This window comes from Saccopteryx leptura, chromosome 6 (genome assembly GCF_036850995.1).
Source record: "Saccopteryx leptura isolate mSacLep1 chromosome 6, mSacLep1_pri_phased_curated, whole genome shotgun sequence".
Taxonomy (NCBI): domain Eukaryota; kingdom Metazoa; phylum Chordata; class Mammalia; order Chiroptera; family Emballonuridae; genus Saccopteryx; species Saccopteryx leptura.
Window position 1 is genome coordinate 47,031,599 of NC_089508.1, and position 12,333 is coordinate 47,043,931.

Consider the following 12,333-nt stretch of genomic DNA (forward strand, 5'->3'; position numbering starts at 1 on the left):
AATGTTTGGAAGAATATTGAGTATTATATGTATATTAAGAAATAGTTTGGGTACCCCATAAATCTATGTTTCTTATGTATAAGTATGGATGCTTTGGAGATATGCATGTTGTAATGTCTGTTGAATTTTTTATTATGTAGGGCAAGCAGTATCCATGGCATTTCTGCATTCCTATATTGATTTAGCAATGAAATTAAAAGGTAATGTGCTGTGATATGCATGCTAATTTTCCTGATTATGAGCTGTAGCTATTTGTAAAACTGTTTCATGATAAAGATGAAGAAAACTGCATAAAATTTCAAGTTTTTGTGTTTTTGTTTCCAAGGTTGTTAATTAACCATGAACTTCAAAAATGCTTAGAAGCATTCCCTTTGATTATCTTCATGAGGAAAAGTTACCTTTTCTTTCTTTTTTTTTTTTTTTTTTTTTTTTTTTGAGAGAGAGAGAAAGACGGACAACAGGAAGGGAGAGGGATGAGAAGCATCAACTCATAGTTGCGGCATTTTAGTTGTTCATTGATTGCTTCTCATCTGTGCCTTTTCCAGGGTGGGGACTCCAGTCAAGCCAGTGATCGATCCCCTTGCTCAAGCCAGAGACCTTGGGTTCAAGCCAGTGACCATTGGGGTTAAGCCAGTGACCCACGCTCAAGCTGGTGAGCCTGTGCCCTAGCCAGCGACCTTGGGTTTTTTTGTTGTCGTTTTTTTTTGTTGTTGTTGTTGTTTTGTATTTTTCTGAAGCTAGAAACAGGGAGAGACAGTCAGACAGGCTCCCACATGTGCCGGACCAGGATCCACCCGGCACGCCCACCAGGGGGCAACGCTCTGCCCACCAGGGGGCGATGCTTTGCCCCTCCGGGGCATCGCTCTGACGCGACCAGAGCCACTCTAGCACCTGGGGCAGAGGCCAAGGAGCCCTCCCCAGCGCCCGGGCCATCTTTGCTCCAATGGAGCCTCAGCTGCGGGAGGGGAAGTGAGAGACAGAGAGGAAGGAGAGGGGGAGGGGTGGAGAAGCAGATGGGCGCTTCTCCTGTGTGCCCTGGCCGGGAATTGAACCCGGGACTTCTGCACGCCAGGCCAACGCTCTACTACTGAGCCAACCGGCCAGGGCCTGGGGGTTTTGAACCTGGGACTTCAGCATTTTAGGTCGACTCCCTATCGACTGAGCCACAACCAGTCAGGTGAAAAAGTCACTTTTAATCTCAATACAAGATAATGAGTATTATTTTATACTTGGTCACAAGGTGGCAGCAAATGTCAAGTTGTTCCACTTATTATCTGTAGCTAAGAGAAATTTTTTTAAAAATTAAGAATCCTATTTGTAATTACCACATAAAGTATATGGAATATAGGACTACAAACATCTTAGAATATTATACTATTCCAATTGAAGCATGATTAAATGTTGAAATCATGTTGTAAGAAAGAAAATAAAAAATGTATGTTGGTAACTTTATAGCCTTATAATGTTTAATTATACATATCAGTATTCTTTTTCAGTTTTAATGATAACATCAAAGTTTACAACTTGGACTGCAGGGGTAATAACATTTTTAGCTGTGGTCAGCCTGTTGAGGATACATATTGAAGGGAAAGAACTACATCTGTGCAGCACTGTATTTCATACTTAGGTAGCAATATATAATATAGTACTCTATATTAACCAGCGTCACTAGATATTTATTGACTAAATAATTAAAGGATAAGAAAACTTTGTAGAGAAGTCATTTAGCAGGTCTAATTTTAGAAGAAATAAGGATTTATCTTTGTTCATATGCTCATACAATATTTAATATAGTTTAATGTAAAAATTAAAATTTGTTCATGAAGAAATATCAGGGTACATTTTACAAATTTTTGTTGGGTACATACTATGTAACCAACATTGTAGTAGGCGGAGTATATACTGGTGTCTAAAATAGATTATGCCCTGCCTGTATTACCAGATTTCTAACATTAAATCTAGTGATTATTGTAGCTATGTTATATAATCTGGAATCGTGCAGGCATCCCCAAACTACGGCCTGCAGGCCGCATGTGGCCACCTGAAACCATTTATACAGCTCCCGCCGCACTTCCGGAAGGGGCACCTCTTTCACTGGTGGTCAGTGAGAGGAGCACTGTATGTGGCGGCCCCCCAACGGTCTGAGGGACAGTGAACTGGCCCCCTGTGTAAAAAGTTTGGGGACCTCTGGATCATAAAGGTGAATTTTTAGTATTAAGAACTTTTGGTGATAAAATGTAAAATTAGTATTAAGAATTTTTGGTGATAAAATGTAAAAATATTGCATTCACAGTTTTGGTTTTTTGTGTTTTTTTTGTTTGTTTGTTTGTTTTTTGTATTTTTCTGAAGCTGGAAACGGGGAGAGACAGTCAGACAGACTCCCGCATGCACCCGACTGGGATCCACCCGGCACGCCCCTGACGCTCTGCCCCTCCGGGGCATCGCTCCCCCAGGACCAGAGCCACTCCAGCGCCTGGGGCAGAGGCCAAGGAGCCATCCCCAGCGCCCGGGCCATCTTTGCTCCAATGGAGCCCAGGCTGCTGGAGGGGAAGAGAGAGACAGAGAGGAAGGAGGGGGGGGGGTGGCGAAGCAAATGGGCGCTTCTCCTATGTGCCCTGGCCGGGAATCGAACCCGGGTCCCCCGCACGCCAGGCTGACGCTCTACCGCTGAGCCAACTGGCCAGGGCGCATTCACAGTTTTAATCATTTGATTATATTACACCTTCAATTATGTCATAGCCTGACCAGGAGGTGGCATAGTGGATTGAGAGTTGTACTGGTACACAGAGGACCCAGGTTTGAAACTCTGAGCTCTCCAACTTGAGTGCAGGCTCATCTGGCTTGAGCTCGGGGGTGCTGGCTTGAGCCCAAAGGTCACCAGCTTGAAGCCCAAGGTCGCAGGCTTGAGCCCAAGGTTGCTGGTTTGAGCAAGGGGTCACTTGCTCTGCTGTAGACCCCTCCTCCCCCGTCAAGACAAATATGAGAAATCAATCAATGAACCACTAAGGAGACTAAGGAGCTGCAACAAATAATTGATACTTCTCATCTCTCTCCCTTCCTGTCTGTCCCTGTCTGTCTGTCTCTGTCACAAAAAAATATACTAAATTATATCCTAAATGACATACAAAGAGTCTTTTTTTGATCTATATGAAAGAAAAGTTTCCTTTTAGAATTTATTCCTTCCTTTCACAGATGAATTATGTTGTGCTTTTTAAAAATTTCTTTCTACCTAGTGATTTACATATTTTGGAGAACTTGATGTATCTATATATATTTTTTCCACCCCTTTTTTGTATTTTTCCGAAGTTAGAAGCGGGGAGGCAGTCAGACAGACTCCCACATGTGCCCTCCCAGGATCCACCTGGCACTCCCACCAGGGGGTGATGCTCTGCCCATCTGGGCGCTGCACCATTGCTGCCGGGCCCACCCCAGCGCCTGAGGCGGAGGCCACGGAGCTGTCCTCAGCGCCTGGGCCAACCCCACTCCAATGGAGCCCCTGGCTGCAGGAGGGGGAGAGACAGAGAGGAAGGAGAGGGGGAGAAGCAGATCTGCACTTCTTCTGTGTGCCTTGACTGGGAATCAAACCTGGGACTTCCACGTGCTAGACCAACACTCTACCGCTGAGCCAACCAGCCAGGGGCCTTGACATATATTTTTATAGAACAAATGAGAATTTCTTTTTGGGGATTCCACTATGTGTTTTCTTAAGCTAAAGAGAAATTATAATATTAAGACAGGATGGATACCTGAAGCCTGGGATGAGTTTCATGTGTGCCATTTATTCATGCCCATATTTAAGGTGTTTTATGTACAAGGACTGCTCTAGATACTAGAAAATTAATGATGAGTATTTAAATAGACATAGTCCCTATTCTCAGGGAGTACTCTTGGTGGAAACAGGCATTAATCAGATAAGCACAAATTGACTATACCGGGGTAGTCAACCTTTTTGTACCTACTGCCCACTTTTGTATCTCTGTTAGTAGTAAAATTTTCTAACCACCCACCAGTTCCACAGTAATGGTGATTTATAAAGTAGGGAAGTAACTTTACTTTATAAAATTTATAAAGCAGAGTTACAGCAAGTTAAAGCATATAATAATAATTACTTACCAAGTACTTTATGTCAGATTTTCACTAATTTTGGCAGAATAAATCTTTACAAAACAACTTACTATAGTTAAATCTATCTTTTTATTTATACTTTGGTTGCTCCGCTACCGCCCACCATGAAAGCTGGAATGCCCACTAATGGGCGGTAGGGACCAGGTTGACTACCACTGGACTATACAATTACATGTAAGAGCATAGGAACCTGATGTAGATCAAGGTGTTCAAGAAGGCTTTCTTGAAGTAGTCACACATGCAGAGATATGCAGGGATGAGAAAGGCCAAATTCTGCAAAGGTTCATGGGGATGCGCTGTTAACAAAACAGAACTGAATTTTGAAAAGATGCTTCTAGTTCAGGGGTTGGGAACCTTTTTGGCTGAGAGAGCCATGAACGCCACATATTTTAAAATGTAATTCTGTGAGAGCCACACAACGACCCATGTATGTTACGCATTATCCAATAAAAATTTGGTGGTGTCCTGGAGGACAGCTGTGATTGGCTCCAGCCACCCACAACCATGAACATGAGCGGTAGGAAATGAATAGATTTAGTACATGAGAATGTTTTATATTTTTAACGTTATTATTATTTTTTATTAAATATTTGTCTGTGAGTTGGCCTGACCTGTGGTGGCACAGTGGATAAAGCGTCGACCTGGAAATGCTGAGGTCGCCGGTTCGAAACCCTGGGCTTGCCTGGTCAAGGCACATATGGGAGTTGATGCTTCCAGCTCCTCCCCCACTTCTCTCTCTCTGTCTCTTCTCTCTCTCTCTCTCTCTCTCTCTCTCTCTCTCTGTAAAAAAAAACAAAAAACAAAACAAAACAAAACAAAACCCTGGGCTTGCCTGGTCAAGGCACATATGGGAGTTGATGCTTCCTGCTCCTCCCTCCCCCTTTTCTCTCTCTCTCTTTCTATCTCTCACTCTCCTCTCTAAAAATTAATTAAAGTTAAAAGAAATAATTAAAAAAAAGATTTGTCTGTGAGCCAGATGCAGCCATCAAAAGAGCCATATCTAGCTCGCAAGCCATAGTTACCTACCCCCTGTTCTAGTTTCAGTATAGAGACATACTGAATTCGGGGAGATGAATTAGTAGCTTATTGTAGTTATCCAGGAGAAATAATGACTAGAGAAGAAGCAGTAAAGAGAAATGGACAGATAGAAGAGATATTTAAAATGTAGGTGGTAAAATTGAAAGGATATGCTGATTGACTTGATTAAGCATTGGGGGACTTAGGAATTGGGGAGGCACGAAAGATGATACTTTGTGTTCTGAGTTGTACAAAACTGGCAATGCTCACCAATATACTCAGGAAAGAAATCCTGTTTGGTTTTAGGCATACTGAGTTTGAGGATGTTTCCATTCAAACAGAAATAGATAAGTCAGTATAAGGGTACATGGTTCAGCAACTTTTAGGAGGAGCCTGGGCCAAGATGTAAATTTAAGATACATTAGATTGGCAATGGGCTTTGTGATGGACGAGTGTGTAGTAGAGCAAGTAGAGAAGGCAGCATAAACTGAGCCATGAGGAACTGCCATCTCTTCTGGCAGAAGAACCTGACAAAGGAACAAAAGAGAGCAGCTGTAGAGGTGGGGGAAAAGCCAATAGGGGGTGATGTGGCAAAACCCAAAGGAAGAGAGACTTCCACAGCAGTGATTCATGCTGCTGAGAGGTTTAATTAAGAAGAGAATATAGCCTGACCTGTGGTGGCGCAGCGGATAAAGTGTCAACCTGGAAACACTTTATGTAAGCAGTTCAAAACCCTGGAAATGCTGAGGTCACTGGTTCGAAACCCTGGGCTTGCCTGGTCAAGGCACATATGGGAGTTGATGCTTCCAGCTCCTCCCCACCTTTTATCTCTCTCTCTCTCTCTCTCCTCTCTCTCTCTCTTTCTCTCTCTCTCTCTCTCCCTTTCTCTCTCCTCTCTAAAATGAATAAAAAAAAAACAAAAAAAAAACAACAAAAAAAACCCCCCAAAAAACCCTGGGCTTGCCTGGTCAAGGCACATATGGAAATTGATGCTTCCTGCTCCTCCCCCCTTCTCTTTCTCTTTCTCTTTCCTCTCTAAACTGAATAAGTAAAAAAAAAAACATTAAAAAAATATAAAAATGTTGACAATTCTCTACAACCAAGTTTTCTATATTAATATTTATAAAACGTACATGTTCCTTCTGTTTAGGCACGTCCACTATGCTGCTTACTAGAATAAACTGTGCAGATTGGTCTGATGTATGTACTAAGCAAAATGTTACCGAATTTCCCGTTGTAAAAATGTACAAGGAAGGCGAGAACCCGGTATCTTATGGTGGTATGTTAGGAACTGAAGATCTCCTAAAATTTATCCAGCTGTGAGTATTCAACCTCACCCTAAGATTTTTAAACTTTTAGGTCTATAGAACTACTAATGACCATGTGTTGATGCACTTTGAGTGGGTTACGGAGGATACTAGACTTGAAATCACAGGATGAGCATGGGTGAATAGAGCTCATCCACATTCTGTCACTTTTGGAAGATAAAAATTTTGTTTAATGAGGGTGATGTTTGTTTGTTTAGAATGATAGTATTTGTCTTTATTTTGTTGGATGTGTATCCTGAGTCATAGTCTTTTCTAAATTCAGTATTTCTATTTTTTTTAGAGCTGAAAAGTATTTTTAAAAATTAATGTTGAATATACTTATATATTCATCTAGCAACAGGATTTCGTGTCCAGTGAACATAACATCTGTTCAAGAAGCAGAAGAATATTTAAGTGGGGAATTATATAAAGACCTGATCTCCTATTCCGGTGTGTCAGTACTGGGATTGTTTAGTCCAACCATGACAAAAGGTAAATAAGTAGAATTGAATGTTTAAATATATAATGCATAGTTAAAAACTCACTAGTGTTGTTTTTTAAAAGAATTACTACTATCTTTTTAAATTATAGAGAACTCAAATTATGTCAGATTTTGAAAATACAGAGAAATTTGAAGGAAAAAATCTGTAATTATTTACAATTGTTAAATTTTAATGTAAATATGAATGTATTTCATATTTATGTATGTTTTAATGTATTGATAATTGGGCTAGTATTGTGTATGTAAATTATATTCTTGCACCCACTACATTTTGTTCCAGTTATTTTCCCCCAGTTTTTGTTTGCTTTTTGGCTTTGTTTAATAACTTTATATGTAGCAATTTAAAATTGTTTTCAAATTTATTGATTTTGAGATTTCTTCCATTGCCTTTGGCTATAGCAATCTCCTATTATCATTATCAGTTAATATTCACCTACATTTTATTTTTGATTTATTTGTATTTTCCTACTCTAATTTATATTGTCTTTTGGCTCTGAATATTTTTCTTTTTTTAAAATTGTGATAAAATACACAGAGTTTATCATCTTAATCATTTTTAAGTGTATAGGTAGCAAGTGTTAAGTTTATTTACATTGTTGTGCAACTAATCTCCAGAACTTACTCATTTTGCAAAACTGAAACTATGCTCATAAAATAACTCTGAATTTTCCCTAGCCCCTGGCAACTATTCCACTTTCTGTATCTCTGAGTTTGACTACTCTAGGTACCTCATATACATAAGTGGAATCCTATAGCACTTACCTTTTTATGACTCGCTTATTTCACTTACTACAATGCCCTCAAAGTCTGCTGTATTGTAGCATGTGTCAGCACTTCCTTCCTTTTAAAGGCTGAATAATATTCCATCCTTTTAAATGCTGAATAGTATTCCATCGTATGTATATAACACATTTTATTTATCCATTCATCTCTTGATGAACACTTGGTTGTTTCCAGCTCTTGGCTTTTATGGATAATGCTGCTCTGAACATGGGTGTACAAATATCTCTTCAGGAGTCTGCTTTCACTTCTTTTGAATATAACCCATAAGTGGAATTTTGGGGTCATATGGTAATTCTATTTTTAATTTTTTGCAGAACTACTCTACTGTTTTGGGTTTTTTTTTGCTTGTTTGTTTGTTTTAAGTAAGAGAGGAGGGGAGATAGAGAGACAGACTCCCACATGCGCCCTGACTGGGATCCACCCCCGTCTGGGGCTGATGCTCAAATCAACCGAGCTATCCTCAGCTCCTGAGGCTGAATACTTGGACCAACAGAGCTATCCTCAGTGCCCAGGGCCACACTTGAACCAAGTGAGCCACTGGCTGCAGGAAAGGAAGGGGGAGAGGATGGGGAAGAGAAGCAGATGGTTGCTTCTTCTTTGTGCCCTGACTGGGAATTGAACCTGGGATGTCCATACTCTGGGCCAACGCTCTATCCTCTGAGCCACCAGCTAGGGCCTACTGTACTGTTTTTCATAGTGGCTGTACCATTTTACATTCCTACCAATAGTACAGAAAAGGGTTCTAATATCTCCACATGCTCACCAATTCTTGTTACTTTCTGTTTTGTTTTGTTTTTCTTTTTATAGTAGCCATCGTAAGGGTGTGAGGTGATGACTTATTGTGGTTTTGACATACATTTCCCTAATTGTTTGTTGATTAGTGATGCTGAGCATCTTTTCATGTGCATGTTGACCATTTGTATGTCTTCTTTGAAGAAATGTCTATTCAAGTCCTTTTAATTGAGTGGTTGTTGAGTTGCAGGAGTTCTTTTTTTAGTTTTTATTTATTCATTTTTAGAGAGAAGAGAGAGAGAAGGGGGGCAGGAAACAGAAAGTATCAACTCCCATATGTGCCTTGGCCAGGCAAGCCGGAGATTTTGAGCCGGCGACTTTAGTGCTCCCAGGTTGACGCTTTATCTATATATTCTGTTTATTAATCCCTTATTATATAATTTGAAAATATTTTTATCCCATTCTATAGGTTACCTTTTTATTCTGTTGATTTTGTCCTTTGATTTTTTCTTTAAAAAAAGTCTTTATTTAGATATTTTCATGCATGATGTGAGGTTAAGGGCCAACTTTATTTTTGTCTAAATAGTTAACAGTTGTTCTTTTTTTCCCTCTCTTTTTGATTGTACCATTCCTTTTTGTGATTCTATCCTACCATATTAAATCTACATCTGTATGTGTGTATATATGTATATGTGCAAAAGTTTTCTATTTTGTTCACTTTATCTGTTGATACTTAATCTGTTAGTTTTAAAATACATGATTGAGAAGTCTATTTGTCTTTTTTATATATTTTTTTTATCTCTTGACTTTTCCAGGTGAACCTTAGGACATTTATACATACTGTCTACAGTTATTTGGGTGTCTGTAGCTTGTTTTATGCTTCACTGGTATTTCTTTTTTTTTTTTTTCTAGATGGTGTATGCTTTATTTGGCTTTATTTTCCCCAAGGCTAGAGAAGATGAAAAAAAAACCCATATTGGAATCTAAAATTTAAGACCATTTCAATGATTTTTATTCCCTCTTATGGAAAAGGAGGATGCTTTTAATTTCTTCTATGGTCTTCTTCTCTTTCTGAGCTTTTATGGTCTCATAGGCTCAGATTATCATCATTGCTAAGGTGTTTTTTCTTTATATATTTCACTATCAGGTATTTTCCCCCAACATACCATTATGGAAATTTTCAAACATAAAGCCAAGTTGAAAGAATTTTACAGCGAACACACACACACACACACACACACACACACACACAAATAAATAAATATCTGGCCATCTCAATTCTACCATTAGCATTTAACTATACTTGCTTCAACATATGACCTGTATATCAATTCATCCCTCCATCAATTAATTGAACTTATTTTTGATGCATTTCAAATTAATGCTTTTGCATTTAGCTATGATATAGTACTTATATTGACTAATTTTACTTACTAGTTTTACATAGCATCAGACTATAATGTTCTTTTAATATCACAGATGCTCAAGTCTTAGATTCTTCTTACTCTTTCTTTCTTGTTTGCTTCATAGGAATGTGTCTTTCAATAACTTTTTAAAGGAATGGTTCATACAGGGGATTTTTTCTGACCAGTAGTGTTGCTTAGAATGTTATTCTCTTGCCTTTACATATGGTAGGCCTCCTGACTGGGTGATAAAATTCTTAGCCTTAGTGTTTTCATCACATTACTCATGCCATTTATCTAGCAAACCTCGCCCCTTTATATTTTTTTTCATTTAAGATGTATTTTGAATTCTGCATGAGATCTTTTAAGAATATTTGTATGGGAACAGGATTCTCATGTTTAGTATTATATTTTTATATAGTAGATACTATTAATTACTTATTAAATTTTGCCTTCTATACATTTCTGTCTCGTACTTATTTCCCTCCTGTGTGTCCTCAGATTATTTTAAATTAAAAACCAGAAAAGTTTACTACTAAGAAATAATAATGTTAATATGTGCTTAGTGGCTTACTATCTTAGAAGCAAAATCCTAGAGGGTATAACTTTTTTATTTTTTCCTTGGAGTCGGAGGTATGAAGAAGGCTAGTTTGGGGATAGGTGTATAGTCCGTATGGAAGAAGTGTTTATTGCTTTTGGATTGGTTGTGGACAACAGAAATTTTATGCAAAAGCAGGATGCTGTGTTATATGGTGGTGTACTATCTCCTTTTTCACCTTTTTTAAAATTGAATTTATTGGGGTGATACTGGTCAAAAAAATTATATAGGTTTCAGGTGCACAGTTCCACCATCTGTACACCACATTGTGTGTTCACTACCCAAGTCAAGTCTCTATCACCAGTTACCCCTCTATCCCCTCTTCCACCCTCTCCCCCCACAATCTCCACACAGCTGTGTGTGTCCAACAGTTTTTTCCCCTCAATCCTTCCACCACTCCCCTTGCTGAGATCCCCCCCCCCCGAAAGCTGTCAATTTGTGTTTTCTGTATGAAATATTGTGAGGTGGATGAGTCTATGACTTACTCCTTTGTCTTCTATTTCTAAGATTTTTGCTACCACTCTCGACTTTGTCTTTCATCTACCTCGGGTGCCTGGTGCCCTGAAGTTCTCATTTATTACTTACACTGGGCCTCCTTCCAAAAAGAATTAGTCTTCAGGTAATAAAAGACACAAATACAATAAAATCATTAAAACAAGGATAAGGATTTAGCAATAAAATAATAGGTGATAATTGTATAGAATATCTTGAAAACACTGCAGTTCATCATAAAACTTAACCCTAAACAATCTGGTAGCAACTAGAAACAGAAAGATAAAATTTTTGCTATCTTACCGAGTTAAGATGTTGACTCATCCATAGAGAAAACTTTTTCTTGATTGTAAATGCTGAGAGGAATTTTTATATTGTTTTTTCATATACAAGATCAATATAAGGAACAGTGTACTTGATTGTAGTTCTATACAGATGATATAATGTACATCTAATTATATCTAAAAAAAATAGTCAAAAGTATAATGTTAAAATATATACATATAGGTAGTTCTGGTGTGCCAGAATGATGTAATCTGGATATGATGCTTTTTAATTATTTCACTGGATTGATTATTCCCAGCTTTTTCAGCCAGATTCCTCTTCTTTTTTTTTTGTTTTTATGTGTGTGTGTGTGTGTGTGTGTGTATGTATGTGTGTTTGTGACAGAGACAGAGAGAGGGACAGATAGGGACATATAGGAAGGGAGAGAGATGAGAAGCATCAGTTCTTCATTGCAGCATCTTAGTTGTTCATTGATTGCTTTCTCACATGTGCTTTAACCGGGGAGTTACAGCAGAGTGACCCCTTGCTCAAGCCAGTGGCCTTGGCCTCAAGCTGGTGAACCTTGCTCAAACCAGATGAGCCTGTGCTCAAGCCGGCGACCTCAGGGCTTTGAACCTGGGTCCTCTGTGTCCCTGTCTGACGCTGTGTCCACTGTGCCATCACCTGATCAGGCTGTTGTTTTTATATGTTTTGCAGACATTCCCATGATAGGTGCTAGGCTTTCAACATATGTCAAATGAGCAAATGTATAATGATAAAAGGCTATTATGTACATTTTTATGTACATTTGCATTTTACTCATAAAAGCTAACTACTGACATTTACTGAGCACTAAATTTTGTATCAGCTATTAATTTTTTTATAGAGAGTCTAATGATTTGAATACTAAAATAATGTGAATTCCATGAGGGCTAACATTTCTCTTTTGTCCTCTGGCATGTCTGCCAGGTCCGTCTTCCAGAAAGTTACTGTTTTTTCCTTTGTAATGAATAAGAATCTTATGGGGATAAATTTAAAACTCTGTAAATACAGTGGTACCTTGAGATACGAGCAGATCAACATATGAATTTTTAAGATACAAGCTGCGAC

At 38.6% G+C, this 12,333-nt stretch overlaps 1 protein-coding gene across 2 annotated transcripts in view; it reads left to right on the top strand.

The window, feature by feature from the left end:
- TXNDC16 (thioredoxin domain containing 16) overlaps positions 1 to 12,333 on the top strand; it is a 91,452-nt gene that overhangs the window by 46,759 nt on the left and 32,360 nt on the right. For both annotated transcript variants that reach the window (XM_066342112.1, XM_066342111.1), the window contains 3 exons: positions 141 to 200; positions 6,293 to 6,461; positions 6,805 to 6,941. In XM_066342112.1, the coding sequence (XP_066198209.1) occupies positions 141 to 200; positions 6,293 to 6,461; positions 6,805 to 6,941 (366 nt within the window). The remainder of the gene's footprint in view (positions 1 to 140; positions 201 to 6,292; positions 6,462 to 6,804; positions 6,942 to 12,333) is intronic.